The 19,167-nt window shown below is 73.3% G+C and overlaps 3 protein-coding genes across 5 annotated transcripts; 2 read left to right on the forward strand and 1 right to left on the reverse strand.

Moving 5' to 3' along the window:
* Nucleotides 1-138: 138 nt before the first annotated feature.
* ERCC1 (ERCC excision repair 1, endonuclease non-catalytic subunit) lies at nt 139-5,601 on the forward strand. Its single transcript, XM_075489946.1, has 10 exons — nt 139-491; nt 812-1,061; nt 3,177-3,497; nt 3,644-3,747; nt 3,831-3,930; nt 4,786-4,862; nt 4,948-5,047; nt 5,139-5,210; nt 5,330-5,398; nt 5,497-5,601. The coding sequence occupies exons 1-10, from the start codon at nt 139-141 to the stop codon at nt 5,548-5,550; spliced, it is 1,500 nt and encodes a 499-aa protein (XP_075346061.1). The 3' UTR covers nt 5,551-5,601.
* Nucleotides 5,569-7,240, reverse strand: POLR1G (RNA polymerase I subunit G). Of its 2 annotated transcripts, XM_075489972.1 has the most exons (3): nt 7,099-7,210; nt 6,381-6,519; nt 5,569-6,113 (listed from the first exon to the last, which is right to left on the reverse strand). In XM_075489972.1, the coding sequence occupies exons 1-3, from the start codon at nt 7,103-7,105 to the stop codon at nt 5,666-5,668; spliced, it is 594 nt and encodes a 197-aa protein (XP_075346087.1). In that variant the 5' UTR covers nt 7,106-7,210; the 3' UTR covers nt 5,569-5,665. The 2 variants fall into 2 exon arrangements, with proteins under 2 accessions (XP_075346087.1, XP_075346088.1); XM_075489973.1 differs by lacking the exon at nt 6,381-6,519 and having other exon boundaries at nt 7,099-7,240.
* A 28-nt stretch (nt 7,241-7,268) lies between these two features.
* PPP1R13L (protein phosphatase 1 regulatory subunit 13 like) lies at nt 7,269-18,883 on the forward strand. 2 transcript variants are annotated; one of them, XM_075489970.1, is made up of 14 exons: nt 7,269-7,321; nt 8,698-8,796; nt 10,248-10,310; nt 10,391-10,509; nt 10,601-10,997; nt 11,714-11,812; nt 12,470-12,567; nt 12,687-13,050; nt 13,313-13,755; nt 15,229-15,366; nt 15,717-15,850; nt 16,789-16,955; nt 17,997-18,196; nt 18,607-18,883. In XM_075489970.1, the coding sequence occupies exons 3-14, from the start codon at nt 10,256-10,258 to the stop codon at nt 18,643-18,645; spliced, it is 2,253 nt and encodes a 750-aa protein (XP_075346085.1). In that variant the 5' UTR covers nt 7,269-7,321; nt 8,698-8,796; nt 10,248-10,255; the 3' UTR covers nt 18,646-18,883. The 2 variants fall into 2 exon arrangements, with proteins under 2 accessions (XP_075346085.1, XP_075346086.1); XM_075489971.1 differs by having other exon boundaries at nt 7,288-7,321; nt 8,718-8,796.
* Nucleotides 18,884-19,167: the final 284 nt, after the last annotated feature.

A 19,167-nucleotide genomic window follows, 5' to 3' on the forward strand; every position in this document is an offset into this window, starting at 1 on the left:
CCCCCTCACGTGGCGGAGCACCGGCCCGGCGGCCGCACGTGGCGCCGGTAGCTACGTCACCGAGCCGCGGCCGCGCCCATTGGCCGTCGGCGCCGTCCGTCCGCCGCGGGGGCGGGGCACGGAGAGCGCTCGGTGGGGATGGAGCTGGCACCCGCGCCCGGGGCCCCGCCGGTACCGGAGCCCCCGAGTCCGGTAGCAGAACCCGCTGCCCGGTACCGGAGCCGCTTCCGGACCGGAGGCCCCCAGCCCGTACCGGGGCTCCCGGTACCGGAGCCCCCAACCCCGATACCGGAGTTCCCTGCGCGGTACCGGAGCCACCTCCGGCCCGGAGGCCCCAGCCCGTACCGGAGGTCCCTGGTACCGGAGACCCCTGCCCGTTACCGGGTTCCCCCTCACCGGTACCCCCCAGATCGGGCCCGGCCGCCGCCACCACCACCACCCCCCCCCCCCACTCCCCGCTCGGTACCGGCACCGGCTCCCGACCCCGGCAGGTATGGGGGGGGGATGGGGGAACACGGGGACATTGGGGGGGACAAGGGACATTGGGGGGGTACGGGGACATTGGGGGGACATTGGGGGACACCAGCATCCCCCCCAGCCCCCCCCCCCAGTCACCGTGTGCCCCCGGGACCCCCCCATTTCCCCCCGTGTCCCCCCGCAGGTGGGGCCGCCCCGCTGGCAGCGGGGCCGGGGGTGGCCACCGAGCTCCCCCCCCACCGGGTCACCCCAAAAAAGACGGGGGGCGGGCGGGGGGCACAGCCCCCCCCCCCTCGGCCAGCGACTCCGAGAAGGACTCCGGGTTCTCGGGTAGGGGCCGCATCCTGTCCCCGGCCCGGGGGTCCCTGTCCCCGGCCCCCGGGCTGGGGGTCCCTGGGGCGGCTCGGGGCGCAGCGGGGGCTCGCTCCCGCCCCGGCAGAGCCGGAGCACCCGAGCGGGCCGGAGCAGGCGGACACGGAGGAGCCTCCCGGCACCCAGCCGGCCCCGCCGCAGCACCCGCTCACTGCCCCGGCACCCGGCCGCCCCTTCGCCCTCCTGCACCCGTCTGCTTCGTCCACAACCAGGTAACGGCACCGCGCGGCCGCGTCTGGCACCGGGCAACTCCGGTACCCAGCGGCTCTGGCACCGGGCTGCTCCGGCACTGCGCTGCTCTGGCACCGGGCTGCTCCAGCACCGGCCTACTCCAGCACCGGCACCGGGCTGCTCTGGCACTGGGTGGCTCCAGCACCGGGTGGCTCCAGCACTGAGCAGCTCCAGCACTGGGCTGCTCTGGCACCGGGCTGTTCCGGCACCAGGCTGTTGCAGCACTGGGTGTCTCCGGCACCGTGTGTCTCCAGCACCAGGCTACTCTGGCACTGGGTAGCCCAGCACTGGGTGGCTCCGGCACTGGGTGGCTCCAGCACTGGGTGGCTCCAGCACTGGGCTGCTCCAGCACTTGGTAGCTCTGGCACTGGGCTGCTCTGGCACTGGGTGGCTCCGGCACTTGGTAGCTCTGGCACTGGGCTGCTCTGGCACTGGGTGGCTCCGGCACTTGGTAGCTCTGGCACTGGGCTGCTCCGGCACCGGGTGGCTCTGGCATCGGGCGGCTCCGGCACCGGGCTGCTCTGGCACTGGGTGGCTCCGGCACCGGGCTGCTCCGGCACCGGGTGGCTCCGGCATCGGGCGGCTCCGGCACCAGGCTGCTCTGGCACTGGGTGGCTCTGGCACTGGGCTGCTCCGGCACTTGGTAGCTCCGGCACTGGGCTGCTCTGGCACCGGGGTGTCTCCGGCACCAGGTGCCTCCAGCACCGGGCTGCTCTGGCACCGCACTTCTCTGGCACCGCGCTGGCTCTGGCTTCACTCACCCCCCCCTTCCCCGCAGCCCCCTGGAGCCACCCCGGGGCCCTGGCAGCCGGCTCAGCTTCTCCTGCTCCAGCCCCTGCCCCCCGCCGTCCCCCACCACGATGCCACCGCCATCCGCCACGATGCCACCGCGATGGCCACCCCGGTAGGGAGCCCGGGGTGCCGAAGCCGGTGGCTGGGGATGGCAGCGGGGCTGCTGCGGGGCGGGGGGCTGCTGGCGGCAGCTCTGCGCACCGGGGCCCTGCTCCGGCAGAACCGGCGCACCCAGCGGGAGATCGCCGCCCTGCGCGACGCCCTGGGGGGGGGTGTCCCCCCGGTGTCCCCCGCCCCCCGCCAGCAACCCCCAGCTTTTGGGGAGGGGGTGGGTGTGGGGGGGCTGTAGGGGTGCGGGGAATAAAGGTGCTGGAGTGTCCCCAACGTGTCCTGCCCCTGTGTCCCCGGGGTCCCCCGGGGTCCTCCCTCCCCCGTGTCCTGTCCCTCTGTCCCTGGGTGGGGACAGAGGTCCCACAGACCCCCAGTGGTCCCTGGGGTCCCCCCGGGGTGCCCCTGTCCCTCCCTGGTGTCCCCCGGGGTCCCCCCCATGTCCCCAGTGTCCCCCGGGGTCCCCCCCGTGTCCTGCCCCTGTGTCCCTGGGGTCCCCCGCTGCCGCATCCCCGGCCTGGGATGGGAACACCCCCCCCCCCCCACGGGGGACACGCGGGGTCGGGGCTGTCACCCCCCCCCCCACCCGCGGCACCGGGCCCACGTGCGCCCCGCGCGGAGGGGCGTGGCCCCAGCGTCGTAACCCCGCCCACCACCATCGAGACGGGAGGACCGGAGCGACCAGAGCGGCCCCGGGCCGGGCGTACGGGGAGCGCCGCAGTGCGCATGCGCGATCACCACCTGAGAAGGGGGAGCCGCGCCTTTTGATTGACCGCGCGGGGACCAATCGCTGCGCGGAGGCGTGACGGGCGCAGCGGCTGCGCTGTGGCCACGCCTCTGCCGCGGCACCGGAGCCCTTCCGGCGCCCCCCGCGCTGACCCCTGACCCCTGACCCCGCTCCCGGCCGGGCCCGGGCCTGCGACCCCCGTCCCGGCCATGGAGGCGGCCGGAGACCCGGCCCCGGCCCCGGCGGGGAAGCGGAGGCGGTTCACGCTGCGGCAGGAGGGTCCCGCCGACCCCGCGGTACCGGCGCCGGGGCAGGCTGCGGCGGGGGGGGCCCACGGGTGACCGGGGGGGGGGGGCAGTGGGTGGCCGAGAGGGGCGCGGGGGCCGGGGGGTCCCCACGGGAGGCTCGGGGAGGGCCGGGGGAGGCGTGGGAGGCCCCACGCAGAGCTCCCCCTCCCTCCCCCCCCCAGGTCCCGTCGCTCTTCAAACCCTCCGCGGCCCCCCCCGGGCCTCCCCCCGGGCCCCCCCCGCCGCCCCCGGGGCCCAGCTCCTACGCCGAGTACGTGGTGCAGCAGTCGTCGGCCGTCACGGCCCTCCCCGGAGCCGCCGAACCGGCCCCGGTCCCCGCCAGCGCGGCAGGGCCCCCCCCCCGGCCCCCCCCGGTCCCCGAGGCCGGCGGTGGCCCCCCGGGGGGGGCTGCACCGGGCGGGGGCAGCCCCGGGGCGGTGCCCCCCCTGCCCGCGCTCAAGCCGGGCGCCAAGAGCAGCAGCATCGTGGTCAGCCCGCGGCAGGTGAGGGGGGACAATCCCGGGGGAACCGTGCCCCGGCGTCTGGGGACACGGGAGGGGGTGGCCCCTGGTGTCCCCGGGCAAGGAGGGGGACCGGGGGACCGTGTGTCCCCCCCCCCCCCCCCCGACCCGCCGCTCTCTCCCCACAGCGGGGCAACCCGGTGCTGAAGTTCGTCCGCAACGTCCCCTGGGAGTTTGGGGACGTCGTCCCCGACTACGTCCTGGGCCAGAGCACCTGCGCCCTCTTCCTCAGGTGAGCCGGGGCTCCTGGGGGTCCCCCGGGGGTCCGGGGGGTCCCCTCGGCGTCACCCCGACCCCGCTGTCACCCCCCCCCAGCCTGCGGTACCACCACCTCAACCCCGGCTACATCCACGACCGCCTGCGGCACCTGGGCCGGAGCTACGGGCTGCAGCTGCTGCTGCTCCAGGTCGACGTGGTGAGAGGCTCCCCGTCCCCTGGCTGTCCTCGTCCCTCTGTCCCCTCCATCCCCGTCCCCTGGCTGTCCTCGTCCCTCTGTCCCCTCCATCCCTGTCCCCTCCGTCCCCGTCCCCTGGCTGTCCTCGTCCCTTTGTCCCCTCCATCCCCGTCCCCTGGCTGTCCTCGTCCCTCTGTCCCCTCCATCCCTGTCCCCTCCGTCCCCGTCCCCTGGCTGTCCTCGTCCCTCTGTCCCTGTCCCCTGGCTGTCCCCGTCCCCTGGCTGTCCTCATCCCTCTGTCCCCTCCATCCCCATCCCCTGGCTGTCCTTGTCCCTCTGTCCCCTCCGTCCCTGTCCCCTGGCTTTCCTCGACCCTCTGTCCCCTCCGTCCCCGTCCCCTGGCTGTCCTCGACCCTCTGTCCCCTCCGTCCCTGTCCCCTGGCTGTCCTCGACCCTCTGTCCCCTCCGTCCCTGTCCCTTGGCTGTTCTTGTCCCTGTGTCCCTTCCGTCCCCATCCCCTGGCTGTCCTCGTCCCTCTGTCTCCTCTGTCCCTGTCCCCCAGCTGTTCTTGTCCCTCTGTCCCCTCCGTCTCTGTCCCCTCCGTCTCTGTCCCCTCCGTCTCTGTCCCCTGGCTGTCCTCGTCCCTCTGTCCCCTCCGTCCCTCTGTCCCCTCCATCCCTGTCCCCTGGCTGTCCTCGTCCCTCTGTCCTCTCCATCCCCATCCCCTCACTCTCTTCATCCCTCTGTCCCCTTGCTCTCCTGGTTCCTCTGTTCCGTCCGTCCCTGTCCCCTCACTCTCCTGATCCCTCTGTCTCCTCCGTCCCTGTCCCCTCACTCTACTCGTCCCTCTGTCCCCTCGGCTCTGCCCCGCCGCAGAAGGACCCGCACCAGGCGCTGAAGGAGCTGGCGAAGGTCTGCATCCTGGCCGACTGCACCCTCCTGCTGGCCTGGAGGTAGGGGCTGTCCCCGCCTCCCCCGCGGGGGACCCCGCTGTCACCCGTGGGTGGCCCCCCCACCCACTCCCTCTCCCCTCGCCAGCCCCGAGGAGGCCGGGCGGTACCTGGAGACCTACAAGGCCTACGAGCAGAAGCCGCCCGACCTGCTGAAGGAGCGGGTGGAGCAGGATTTCCTCTCCCGGGTGAGCTACGCCCCCTCCCCGCACCCCAATTTGGGGACCTTGGGGACCCTGAGGGTCCCCTGACCCCCCCCCCCCCCCCCGTCGCCCCCAGATGACCGACTGCCTGACCGGCGTCAAGTCGGTGAACAAGACGGACGCGCTGAGCCTCCTCACCACCTTCGGGGTGAGTCGCCGTGGGGACCCGCCACCCTTCCCGGGGCACGCCAGGGACGGGGACGCGTCCCCTCCCCCCTCCCCTGGGACCCTCGCCCACCCCCCTCACCCTCCCACCCGTCCCCGCAGTCGCTGGCGGCCGTGGTGGATGCCTCCAGGGAGGACCTGTCCCTCTGCCCGGGCGTCGGGCCCCAGAAGGTGAGCGGCGCGGGGACGAGGGGACGCAGGGACGCGGCTCCTCGCTCCCCAGCCCCCCCTCACGCCCCCCGCTTTTCCCTCCGTCCCCCCCCCCCCAGGCCAAGCGGCTCTTCGACGTCCTGCACGAGCCCTTCCTCAAGGTCCCCAAATGAGCGGCTGCCCCCCAAATCTCCCTTTTTATAATAAATGGCGTTTATCGGTGACACAGCCTCGGGGAGGGGACGAGGACGGGGACACGATGACGGGGACTCCCCGCCGCGCCCGGGGTCACTCCGGCCGTTCCCGCTTGTGCTTCTTCTTCCTCTTGGGCACCTCCGGCTCCCCGGGGGTCACTTCGATGTCTGGGGGGGGTCCCGGCCCGCCCTCCCCCCCCTCGCCGGGCGCTGCCCTCCCCGGGGTCAACACCTCGGGCACCTCCGGCAGCTCCTTCGTCGTCTTCTTCTTCTTCTTCTTCCTCTTGGCCGGCGGCGGGTCGGGCGTGGGGACGGTCACCGGGACGCCGGGGGGGGGCCCGAAGCTCTCGGTGATGGCGAGGCAGCCGCGGAGTGGGGGGGCGCAGGCCAGGGGGCCGGCGGGGGAGTGGGGGGCCAGAAGGAGGGGGCCGCCGTCCCCCCCCGGGACCCCCCGCAGCCCGTAGAGCCGCCCGTCACTGTCACCGTCCCCGGGCGGCTGGAGCTGCCCGCAGCCGTCCAGCGGCACTGTGCAGCCCTCCAGGCTGCGGGGACGGGGCGGTGAGGGGGGGGGACATGGCCGCTGGCGCTGTCACCCCCCCCCCCCCCCCGCCTCCTCCCCTCCCCCATGGCGCTGCCCCCTCTCCCAAGCCCACCCTGCTGTCACCAGCCCTGCCACCCCCCCGTGCCCACCCCAATGGCACTGTGACCCCCCCCCGCTGTCACTGCCCTCCCATACCCTCCCGATGGCACTGTCACCTCCCCGTCCCGTCCCCCCCCCATGTCACTGCGTCCCCTCCCCCTGGGCTGACCTCTCGGGGCAGAAGTCGGCGGGGGCGCGGATGAGCCAGAGCTCGGTGGAGGGACCCCCCAGGGCCGCCCCCCGCAGCCCGGGGGGGGGCGAGGGGGTCACTGCCTCGAATTCGGGGGGACACTGGAACCGCATCGGCCCTGGGGACAGCCGGGTCACGGGCTGGGAGGGGGCTACGCTGCGACCCCCACGTCCCCCCTCCTGCCTCCGTGGCCCCCCCGTGTGCCCCCAGACCCCCTCCCGACCCTGTGTGCCTCTCCCGGACCCCTATGTCCCCCCTATTGTCCCCTCCAGCCCCCCATGCCCCCCCATTGTCCCTTGGCCCCCCCCATGTCCCCCATACACCCCCAGCCCCCTCCTGTCCCCCGTGTGCCCCCCCGACCCCTATGTCCCTCCATCGTCCCCTCCCCCCTCCCTGACCCCATGTGCCCCCCCGATGTCTCCCCATCCCCTCCAGCCCCCCCGACCCCATGTGCCCCCCATATCCCCCACCCCCCCATGTCCCCTCTGTGTCCCCCCTGCCCCCCCCATATCCCCCCATGTCCCCCCATCCCCTCCAGCCCCCCCGACCCCATGTGTCCCCCATATCCCCCCGCCCCCCGTCTCCCCCCATGTCCCCCCGTCCCCCTATATCCCCCTGTCTCCCCCCATGTCCCCCCGTGTCCCCCTATCCCCCCCCCATGTCCCCCGTGTCCCCCCCGCCATCCCCCCCCGCTCACCCTCCATGCCGCCGCGTGCACCGCGTCGCCCCGCCCCCGGGCGCGCCCACCCAGCCGCTCAGCGCGGGAGCGCCGCCCCCTTCCCCCCCTATCCCCAGCGGGCAGTTGGTGCGGGCCGGCGGCGGGAACATGGGGGGGCGGGACCTAAAGCGGGGCCACGCCCTTATCCCCGCCCTTAAGTGGGCGTGGCCGGAATGCCGTCGGCCGGCGGCGCCGTTTAAAGGTGCAGACCCCCCCCCCCCCCCTCCCGGGGACCCCGCGGGGCGGGAGGGGGGCGGGGGGGCACCGGGGGCACCCGCGGGTCGGGGGCACCGCGTGGGCCCGGATCACAGCTCCCGGCGAGCACCGGGCCCCGCCGGGCCGGGCTGGGGCGAGGGCGGGCGCGGGAGCGGGGCTGGGAGGCGCCGGCGCTGCAGGTACCGGGGGCGCGGGGAGCGCTGGGGCCCTGCACTCCCCAAACCCCCCCGTGACGCCCCCGTGGGACCTGCCCCCCCTCTCGTGGGGCGCCTCCCACCCTCGTGGACCTGTCCCCCTCCCGTGGGACCCCCCCCGTGGGACCTGCCCCCCTCTCGTGGGACCCCCCCCCACGTCCGTGGACCTGCCCTACTGTCGTGGGAATCCCCCCCGTGGGACCTGCCCCCCTCTCGTAGGACCCCCCCCCCCCCGTGGGATCTGCCCCCCTCTCGTGGGATCTCCCCCACCCCCGTGAGACCTGTCCCACTCTCGTGGGATCCCACCCCCACCCCCGTGGGATCTGCCCCCCTCTCGTGGGACCCCCCCTCGTGGGATCTCCCCCCCCCCGCCCCGTGGGACCCACCCCCCGTGGACCTGTGCCCCTCTCGTGAGATCTCCCCCCCCGTGGGACCTGCCCCCACTCCTGGGACCCCCCTCGTGGGATCTTGTCCCCGTCTCCCCGCCCCGTGGGACCCGCTCCCCCGTGGGATCTGCCCCCCTCTCGTGGGAACCCCCCTTTGTGGGATCTTCCCCCCCCCGCCCCGTGGGACCCGCCCCCCTCTCGTGGGATCCCCCTCCCACCCCCGTGGGACCTGCCCCCACTCCTGGGACCCCCCTCGTGGGATCTTGTCCCCGTCTCCCCGCCCCGTGGGACCCGCTCCCCCGTGGGATCTGCCCCCCTCTCGTGGGAACCCCCCTTTGTGGGATCTTCCCCCCCCCGCCCCGTGGGACCCGCCCCCCTCTCGTGGGATCCCCCTCCCACCCCCGTGGGACCTGCCCCCACTCCTGGGACCCCCCTCGTGGGATCTTGTCCCCGTCTCCCCGCCCCGTGGGACCCGCTCCCCCGTGGGATCTGCCCCCCTCTCGTGGGAACCCCCCTTTGTGGGATCTTCCCCCCCCCGCCCCGTGGGACCCGCCCCCCTCTCATGGGATCCCCCTCCCACCCCCGTGGGACCTGCCCCCACTCCTGGGACCCCCCTCGTGGGATCTTGCCCCCCTCTCCCCGCCCCGTGGGACCCGCTCCCCCGTGGGATCTGCCCCCCTCTCGTGGGAACCCTCCCCGTGGGACCCGCCCCCCCCACCCCCGGCACCCTGGGGCGCAGGGCGCGGCCCCCCCCGCTCAGCGCCCTCCCCCGCGTGACCCAGCGCTCTGGAATTGGGCGTAGAGGCCGCCGGGACGCGGGTGCTGCACCGGCACCGGCACCCTGACCCCCACCCCGCCAGCACCCCGCTGCACCCCACCAGGTACCGACCCCCGCGTGGGGCCCGTGGGGCTGGGGGGGGGACACGGGCGGACGCCTGGGTCTGGTTTTGGGGTGCTGGGGGGGTTGCGGAGCACCCTTGGGTGTCTGGGCCCAGTTTGGGGTGCTGGGGCAGCACCCTTGGGTGCCTCGATGCTTGGGTCCAGTTCGGGGTGCTGGGGGGGGGGGTTGGGGAGCACCCTTGGGTGCCTGGGACAAGTTTGGGGTGCTGGGACAGCACCCTTGGGTGCCTGGATGCTTGGGTCCAGTTTGGGGTGCTGGGGCAGCACCCTTGGGTGCCTCGATGCTTGGGTCCAGTTCGGGGTGCTGGGGGGGGGGGTGGGGAGCACCCTTGGGTGCCTGGGACAAGTTTGGGGTGCTGGGGCAGCACCCTTGGGTGCCCGGATGCTTGGGTCCAGTTCGGGGTGCTGAGCGGGGGGGACACCTTTGGGTGCTTGGAAGCTTGGGTCTGGTTCGGGGTGCTGGGTGGGGTGGGTAGAGCACCCTTGGGTGCCTGGGTCCGATTTGGGGGTACTGGGAGGGTTGGGGAGCACCCTTGGGTGCCTGGACACTGGGGTCTGGTTCGGGGTGCTCAGGATGGGGAGCACCCTGGGGCACCCAGATGTCTGGGTCTGGTTCGGGGAGCAGGGGGGGGGTTGGGGAGCACCCTTGGGTGCCTGGGTCCGATTCAGGGCGCTCTCGGGGGAGGGGGGGGGGAGCACCTTTGGGCACCCAGACGCCTGGGTCCGGTTTGGGGTGCTGAGGGGGTCAGGGAGTGCTTGGGTGCCTGGGGCTGATCGAGGGTGCCGGGTGGGGGGGAGCACCCTTGGGTGCCCGGACGCCTGGGCTCTTTCCCAGCTCCCCTCCCGTCTCGCCGCCCGACCCGGGGCGAGCTGGGGCTCGTCCCCGTCTCCCCGGGGGCGAGGGCCGGGTGGGGCCGCCTGGGTGGGGCCGTGGCGCTGGGGGGGGTCCCCCAAACCCCCCCTCTGCTGTCCCCAGGCGCGGGGGACACAGGGTGCCCCTCCGACACCCCAAATCCCCCCCCGCGCTGGCACTGGGGCACCCACGGTGGGGCGGGGGGGGGGGGGTGTCCCCTCTCCGTGGGGGGCAGAGCCTCCTCCCTCCTGCCCCCCACGACGGGTGACCCCAGTGGAAATGGGGGGGGTCCTGCCACCCTGCCTCTAGCAGTGGGGGTGCACCCCCCCCACCCATGGCCCTGCCCCGGGGGGGCGGGCGGCGCCCGCTCCTCGCGATGGATTAATTACCAGTAATTATGATGATGATGATGATCCCCGAGCGGGTCGAAACACGTCCCCGCTCCCCGCGTTCCCAGGGGACTGGGGCGCAGGGTGGGGGCGCAGGGTGGGGATGAAGGGCTGCCCCCCCATGGGTGCCCACCCATCGCCCCCCACCCTCGGTCACCCGTTGCGTGGGTCCGTGTCCCCCCCCCCCCAGGCGACAGGATGGCGAGCGAGCGGCTGCGCAGCGCCCAGGACCTGCTGGATCTCACCTTCCAGTGTGAGTGGGGGGGCAGCGGGGGGGGGGACCCCCCTTGGGGGTGCAGCCTGACCCCCCCCCGCCACGTCCGTGCCCCCCAGCCCTGGCCATGCAGCACATGGACCTGAAGCAGGTGGAGCTGGACACGGCGGTGGCCAAGGTGGACGAGCTCTCCCGGCAGCTCGAGTCCCTCTGGACCGACGGCCCCGGACCCCCCAAGGTAGGACCTGGGGCTGGGAGGAGGGGGGGGCACCCCATTGCCCCCCCCCATACCCAACCCGCCTCTCCCGGTGCCCCCCCGCCCCCCCCAGGAGCCGTACAGCCCCAGCCGGACCCGCTCGCCCCTCGGCCGGAGGAGCCTGGCACCGGAGAGCCCTGAGCTGTCGGGGGACCCGTTGGGGCGCCCCGGCTCCCCCCGGACCCCCCATTACCTCCCGGGGGAGGATCGGGCCCCCTCGCCCCGCCCCAAGGTGCTGGCGGTGCCCTACGAGGGGCTGGCGCTGCCCAGCCCGGGGGGCCGAGCCCCCTCCCCACGCCCCCATCGCCCCTACGAGTTCCTGGGGCTCGGGGGGTCCCCCCGGCCAGGCGAGGGGCCCGTGTTCTTCCCCGAGCGGGCGCCCTCGCCCCGGCCCCCCGCGCCCCCGCCCTACGAGGTGCACGGGCTGTACCCCTCCGTCAGCAGCCCCGCCGTCACCTTCAGGGCACAGGGTAAGGCCACCGTGGCGGGGGGACACGGTGGGGACAGTCCCTGGGCTGGGGGGGGGGGAGGGGGGGCTGGTGTCCCCGTCCCCACGTGTCCCCATCTTGGGGTGCTCCTGTCCCTCTTCCGGAAGCCCCGCCGTGAGATACTGCTCCGTCCCGGGGGGTCCCCGAGCCACCCGGGGTGTCCCCAGTCCATCCTGGGCTGTCCCCATCCTGGGGTGCTCCTGTCCCCATCCCAGGGTGACCCCATCATGGGGTATCCCCCATTCTGTGGTGTCCCCCAGCCATCCCCGGGTGTTCCTGTCCCCATCCCGGGGTGACCCCATCGTGGGGTATCCCCCACCTCGGGGTGTCCCCATCCCATCCTGCAACGTCCTTGTCATGCATGGGTTGTCCCCCCCACCCCAGGGTGTCCCCATCCCAGCGTGACCCCCTGTCATGGGGTATCCCTCATCTCGGGGTGTCCCCACGCTGTCCCGGGGCGCTTCTGTCCCACCCCGGGCTGGCCCCATCCCAGGGTGTCCCCAACCTCCCCCGGGCTGGCCCCATCCCAGGGTGTCCCTGTCACCGGGTGCTGCCGCCCCACCCTGGGGTGCTCCCATCCATCCCCCGTACCCCAACTTGAGGGCCTGGGGGGTGGGGTATGTCTGGGCTGTGCCGGGGGGGGGGGGGGCCCTCAGCCCCCGTCCCTGTGTCCCCCCGTCCCTGTGTCCCCCCCCCAGATGACCTCGTGATCAAGCGGCGGCCACAGAAGAGCTGGAACGAGTCCGACCTGGACGTGGCCTACGAGAAGAAACCCCCCAGCTCGGGGGGCTACGACCGTGAGCCGGGGGGGCTGGGGGGGCACTGGGGGGGCACTGGGGGGGCTGGGGGAAACCAGGGCTGGCATCTGAAGTGGCTTAGGGGTATTAAGAAAGTTTGGGGCTGGGGGGGGGGTATTTTGGGGGTAGAGCAGGGACAGAGCTTCCAGTGGGGCCGGGGGGTCCTGAAGCAACTTGGGGGGCTGCTGGCGTGTCCAGGGGCAGGTTGGGCCTGAGGGGGGGGGGGGATCAGGAGGGTCTGGGGGTGCTCATCGGGGTACAGTGGGCTTGGGGGGGACAGGGCTGCTGGGGGGCTTGGGGGGCACCGTGTGGGGGTCTGGGGCTGTTGGTTTGGGTGCAGAGGTGGGGGTCCAGGGCTTGGGGGGCACCGTGTGGGGGTCTGGGGCTGTTGGTTTGGGTGCAGAGGTGGGGGTCCAGGGCTTGGGGGGCACCGTGTGGGGGTCTGGGGCTGTTGGTTTGGGTGCTGAGGGGGGTCCAGGGCTTTCGGGGGGGGTGGTCTAGGGCTGCCGGGGGAGGGGGCTCCAAGGTTGCCGGGCCGGGCGTGGGGTGCTGGGTGCCGAGAGTGCCACACGGGCGTGTGTCGGGGTGCCTCTGGGGCGGGGGCTGCGTCCCCCCGACCCCGGCACGGCACTGAGGTCTCCCCCCCCACCCCCCCAGGCAGCGGCGAGGGGCAGCCAGGGCTGCGGCCGTCCCTGGGGCTGGCGCTGGCACCCTGGAGGGAGTCGAGCCTGGACGGAGCCGGCGGGCACGGCAAGGTGGGCGCTGGCGGGGGGGGGTCCGGCCACCGTCCCCAGCCCCGCTGCCCGAGGCCGGGGCAGATGGGCGGGGGGGCTGGCTCCCTCCCCGACGCCTTGTTTCCCTCCTCGCCCCCCAGGATGGTGCCTATGGGGGGCACAGTGCCACGCTGCCCCGTAACTACAAGGTGTCCCCGCTGGCGGGCGAGCGGCGGGCGGAGGGATCCTTTCGGCGCTCGGGACCCGGCACCCTGCCCCGCGGCTGGCACTTCTCCCAGCAGCCCGTCTCCCGCATCCCCGTGCCCCCCCAGGGTGGGCGACCCCCCCGCCACAAGCCCCTGCCCCTCTCCATGATCTTCAAGCTGCAAAACGCTTTTTGGGAGCAGGGGGTCGGCGGTCCCCGGGGGCTCCCCCTGGCCGCCCCCGCCGGCCCCCGTGCACCCCAAAAGCAGCCCCAGCTCCCGGCGCTCCCCCAGGTCCCCCCGGCGCTGCCCGGGGGTGAAGGTGAGGTGCTCGCGGGGTGGGGGCCGGGGCGGGGTTCTGGGGTGGGGAGACATAGGGGTTACGGGGGGGGGGGTCTGTGGGGCTCGAGCGGGCAGCGGGACGTGAGTTTGGGGGGGACCAGGGGGCTGCAGCGTGAGGGGCATGGCGGCTGGTGGGGGGGCAGCGAGGCTGCAGCATGCTGAGATGTGGGGGGCTCTGGGGGGGGCCTGCGGGGCTCCGACGTGCTGACCCACCCGGGGGCCCCCCTCTCCCCCCCCCGCAGGATCGGGGCGCCCCGTGCCCCCCGAGACCGTCCAGCCGGAGGGCGAGCCGGAGCTGGAGCGGCTGCTGCAGGGTGCGGAGGCGGAAGGGCTGGAGCGGCCGCTCAGCCCCACGCGGCTGCAGCCCCTGCTGCCCCCCGAGGCCCAGCGGGTCCCCGAGTTCGAGGAGGTGGCGCGGGTGCTGGCCGAGATGCCGCGGCCCCTCAAGCGCCGCGGCTCCATGGAGCAGAGCCCGGGGCCGGCGCTGCCGCCCACTCGCACCCGCCAGTACCAGCAGCTCATCACCCGCCTCCTGCATCGCCCGCCCCGCCGCGACGAGCCCCCGGCCCCCGGCGACGCCGGTGCCTCGCCCGACCTGCCACCCCCCGCTCCGGTGGCCCCCGAAACCCGGCCACCCCACCAGAGCCCCCCGCCGCAGTCCTCCAGCAGCCCCGCGCCCATCCCGGTAAGTGTTTGCGGTCCCCAGGGTCCCTGGGGTGCCACGCGGTGCCCGGTGTCCCCTGGAGCCTCCCGGGGTGCCACGCGGTGCCCGGTGTCCCCTGGAGCCTCCCGGGGTGCCACGTGGTGCCCGGCGTCCCTTGGAGTCCCCAGGTGGTGCCTGGTGTCCCCCAGTGTCCCTTGGGGTGCCACGCGGTGCCCGGTGTCCCCTGGAGCCTCCCGGGGTGCCACGCGGTGCCCGGCGTCCCTTGGAGTCCCCAGGTGGTGCCTGGTGTCCCCCAGTGTCCCTTGGAGCCCCCTGGGGTGCCAGGCAGTGGGTGCTGTCTCCTGGGGTGCTTGGTGTCCCCAGGGCTTCCCCCAGCGTCCCCAGAGATGGCAAGCAGTGCCTGGTGTCACCAGACGTGCCCTGCAGGTGCCCCTGCGGTCCCCCTGGGTGCCCCGTGGTGCCAGCCAGTGTCCCGGGAACTGTCCCAAGGTCCCCTGGGTGCCATACAGCGCCGGGTGCCCCGGGAGGTGTCCCCAGGGTCCCCTGGGTGCCATATGACACCGGATGCCCCGGGAGGTGTCCCCAAGGTCCCTCAGGTGCTGTACAGTACCGGCTGTGCCAGGAGGTGTCCCCAGAGTTCTGCGGGTGCCACCCGGCACTGGGTGCTCTGGGAGGTGTCCCCAGGGTGCCCCGGGTGCCTTACAGCACCGGGTGCCCCAGGAGGTGTCCCCCAGGTCCCCTGGGAGCTGTATGGCACCGGGTGCTCTGGGAAGTGTCCCCAAGGAGCCCTGGGTGCCGTATGGTGTCGGCTGCCACGGGAGGTGTCCCCAAGGTCCCCCAGGTGTCACATGGCACCAGCTGCCCCCAGAGGTGTCACCAAGGTCCTCTGGGTGCCATACAGCACCGCGTACACTGGGAGGTGTCCCCAAGGTCCCGCGAGTGCCATAGAGTACTGGGTGCTCCGGGAGGTGTCCCCAAGGTCCCCTGGGTGCTGTATAGTACTGGGTGCTCCGGGAGGTGTCCCCAAGGTCCCCTGGGTGCTGTATAGTACTGGGTGCTCCGGGAGGTGTCACCAATGTCCCCTGGGTGCCGTAGCGTGTTGGCTGCCCTGGGAGGTGTCCCCAAGGTGGCTCTGGTACTGTGGAGCGCTGGGTGCCCTGGGAGGTGTCCCCAGGGTCCCCTGGGTGCTATATACTACTGGGTGCCCCGGGAGGTGTTGCCATGGTCCCCCAGGTGCCACAGAGCATCGGGTGCCCCGGGAGGTGTCCCCAGGGTCCCCCGGGTGCTGTACGGCGCTGGGTGCCCCGGGAGGTGTCCCCAGGGTCCCCCGGGTGCTGTTCGGCGCCGGGTGCCCCGGGAGGTGTCCCCAGGGTCCCCCGGGTGCTGTATGGCACCAGGTGCCCCAGGAGGTGTCCCCAGGGTCCCCCGGGTGCTGTACGGTGCTGGGTGCCCCGGCGGTGTCCCCCGGCCCCCCTGACCCCCCGGCTGCCGCAGGAGCGGCGCTCGGCCCTGCGCGACCCCTCCTCGCCCCGCAGGCGCCCCGGGGCCCGCGTGCGCCTCAACCCCCTGGTGCTGCTGCTGGATGCGGCGCTGACCGGGGAGCTGGACGTGGTGCAGCAGGCGGTGGCTGAGGTGGGACCGGGGAAAGGGGACAGGGGGTGGCAGGGACAAGGGCCGCGGTGGCGGGGGCTGGGGGACAGCGGGGACAGGGTGGCAGGGATGGGCGGGGAGAAGGGCTGGGGTGGTGGGGGCTGGGGGACAATGGGGACAGGGTGAGGGGGGACAGGGTGGCAGGGACGAGGGCTGGGGTGGCGAGGGTTGTGGGACAGCGGGGACAAGGTGACGGGGGACAGGGTGACAGGGAGAGCGACGTGGCTGGTGCTCAGGGGTGGCAGGGGCTGGGGGTCAGCAGCGGGGTGCCGGGGAGCGGCAGTGGGGGTGGCAGAGGGTGGCGGCGTGGGGACAGGCATCCGTGTCCCCAGCTGAACGACCCCAGCCAGCCCAACGACGAGGGCATCACGGCGCTGCACAACGCCATCTGCGGCGCCAACTACGGCATCGTCGACTTCCTCATCGCCAGCGGGGCCAACGTCAACTCCCCTGACAGCCACGGCTGGTGGGACAGGGATGGGCACCCACCCACGGGGGGACGGGGGGACGGGGACCCCACAGCCACGGCTGGTGGGACAGGGATGGGCACCCACCCACGGGGGGACGGGGGGACGGGGACCCCACAGCCACGGCTGGTGGGACAGGGATGGGCACCCACCCACGGGGGGACGGGGGGACGGGGACCCCACAGCCATGGCTGGTGGGACAGGGATGGGCACCCACCCACGGGGGGATGGGGGGACGGGGACCCCACAGCCACGGCTGGTGGGACAGGGATGGGCACCCACCCACGGGGGGACGGGGGGACGGGGACCCCACAGCCACGGCTGGTGGGACAGGGATGGGCACCCACCCACGGGGGGACGGGGGGACGGGGACCCCACAGCCACGGTTGGTGGGATGGGGACAGGGGCCCACTGACACGGGGTGGGGGTATGGGGACCCCACGGACATGGAGGGGTGGGGACATCTGGGACCCCCAGATCCCCACAGCCAGAGGGGATGGGGACAGGCACCCCAGGGTGGGGAACAGGGATGGGGGCCCCAATAACCCCCCAGAGCCTGGGGTGATTGGGGTTGGGGACAGAGGGGGACAGGCCCCCCAGTAACCCCCCCACCAACGCTGGGCGAGCAGGGACAGGGCTGGAGACCCCGGTTGTCCCCAGCAGCCCGGTGTCATTGGGGACGGGCACCCCAATAACCCTCGTCAGGATTATCGACAGGACTCTCCCCCCTCGGGGACCCCCGTCATCCCCTGGCAGCCCTCGGTGACTGGGGATGGGGAGGGACGGGGGACCCCGACCCCCCCAAAACTGAGGACCGGGGCCGGGCACGGGGGTTCCCTCATCCCTATGACGCTGGAGGGGGTCCCAAGGGAGCCCATCCTCTGCCCCCTGTCTCCCCCCACGCCCCCCAAAATCCCCCCCATCCCGATGGTGCCAGGACGCCGCTGCACTGCGCGGCCTCGTGCAACGACACGGGCGTGTGCGTGGCCCTGGTGCGCCACGGCGCCGCCATCTTCGCCACCACCACCAGCGACGGCAGCCTGGCCGTGGAGAAGTGCGACCCGTACCGGGAGGGCTACGCCGACTGCTACAACTACCTCACTGGTACCGGGGCACGGGGGGCACTGGGAGCACTGGGAGTATATGGGTACGGGGAGGGGTATGGGTACTCGGAGGGGTACTGGGGTGGTGTGGGTACTGGGAGGAGGGATATGGGTACTGGGAGGGGGATACTGGGGTGGTATGGGTACTGGGAGGGGGATACTGGGGTGGTGTGGGTACTGGGAGGAGGGATATGGGTACTGGGAGAGGAGTACTGGGGTGGTGTGGGTACTGGGAGGAGGGATATGGGTACTGGGAGGGGGATACTGGGGTGGTGTGGGTACTGGGAGGAGGGATATGGGTACTAGGAGGGGAGTACTGGGGTGGTGTGGGTACTGGGAGGAGGGATATGGGTACTGGGAGGGGGATACTGGGGTGGTGTGGGTACTGGGAGGAGGGATATGGGTACTGGGAGGGGGATACTGGGGTGGTGTGGGTACTGGGAGGAGGGATATGGGTACTGGGAGGGGAGTACTGGGGTGGTGTGGGTACTGGGAGGAGGGATATGGGTACTGGGAGAGGAGTACTGGGGTGGTGTGGGTACTGGGAGGAGGGATATGGGTACTGGGAGGGGAGTACTGGGGTGGTGTGGGTACTGGGAGGAGATATGTGGGTACTGGGAGGGGAGTACTGGGGTGGTGTGGGTACTGGGAGGAGATATGTGGGTACTGGGAGAGGAGTACTGGGGTGGTGTGGGTACTGGGAGGAGATATGTGGGTACTGGGAGGCAGTACTGCTGGGTATGGGTACTGGGAGGAGAGATATGGGTACTGGGAAGGGGATAGTGGGGTGGTGTGGGTACTGGGAGGGTGTACTAGGCAAGTATGGGTACTGGGAAGGGGTACTGGGAGTGGTGCAGGTACTGGGAGGGGATACCAGGACGGGTATGGGTGCAGGGCAATGGGGTGCCAGAGGTGCAGGGCCACGGGGGTGCTGGGGGGGTTACGGGGTGCTGGGGGGGCTCAGGGTAAGAGGGTGCTGGGGGTGCAGTGCCGGGGGGGGCGTTTGGGGGGGTCCAGGGTGCTGACGCCCCCATCCCTGCAGAGGTGGAGCAGAGCATGGGGGTGCTGAACAGCGGGGTGGTCTACGCGCTGTGGGACTACAGCGCCGAGTTCGGGGACGAGCTGTCCTTCCGCGAGGGCGAGCCTGTCACCGTCCTGCGCCGCCAGCCCCAGGAGGAGCTCGACTGGTGGTGGGGGTCCCTCTACGGCCACGAGGGCTACGTCCCCCGGAACTACTTCGGGGTGAGTGGGGGGGTGCCGTAGCGCCCGCAGCCCCGGGGGGGTCCCACAGCACCCACGGCCACCCCGCAGCCCTGGGGGAAGCACCCACGGCACCCATGGCCACGGGGGGGGACCCGTGGCCCCAGAGGGGTCTCACAGCGCCCATGGCCACCTCACGGCCCCAGGGGGCCAGCCACAGCGCCCGCAGCCCCGAGAGGGTGCCGCAGCACCCGTGGCCACCACCCCGCCACCCCAGGGGGGCTCTCACAGCACCCATGAACCCCCGGGGGGGTCCCACAGCCCCCATGGTCTCCACAGCCCCTCCTTGGCCCTGGGAGTGGATCTCATGGCCTCCCTGGCCCCTCCGTGGCTTGCGGTCCTGGGGGGCTGGGGGGGGGAACCCTCCTCCTGACAGCCTCCCCCTCCCCCAGCTCTTCCCCAGGGTGCGGCCGCAGCGGAAGAAGGTCTGAGGGGGGCCCTGAGGACATGGGGGGGCCCTGAGCCAGCCCTGGCCCCCCCAGCCGCTCGGATGCATGGGTCCCCCTTGCCGGTGGGCACCGCCTCAGCTGCCCCCCTATCCCGTCCCCCCATATCCGAGCAAGGCACCGGGGTCCACCCCCCCCGGTGTCATGTACCCCCCCGGCTGGTGACAGCGGGTGTCACCCCATGGTGTTGGCTTCTCTGGGGAGTAAAGAGCCTTCGGCTGCGCCTGGTGGTCTCTGTCCTCTGCGTGACGGGGAGGTGGGGGGGGGGCTCTGGGGACTGAGGGTGACACGGGTGGGGACACCCTGCATCAGACTGGGGGGGGTGATATGGGTGGGGACTCCTTCCTAGTGACCGGAGTGGTGACAAGGGTGGGGACACCCCGCTTGGGACTGGAGGGGGTGACACAGGTGGGGTCACCCTGCATCATATGGGGGGGGGGGGGGGGAGGTGACACAGGTGGGGACACTTTGTTTGGGACTGGAGGGACACAGGTGGGGACGCCCTGC

Source organism: Mycteria americana, unplaced genomic scaffold (assembly GCF_035582795.1).
Source record: "Mycteria americana isolate JAX WOST 10 ecotype Jacksonville Zoo and Gardens unplaced genomic scaffold, USCA_MyAme_1.0 Scaffold_43, whole genome shotgun sequence".
NCBI classification, from domain to species: domain Eukaryota; kingdom Metazoa; phylum Chordata; class Aves; order Ciconiiformes; family Ciconiidae; genus Mycteria; species Mycteria americana.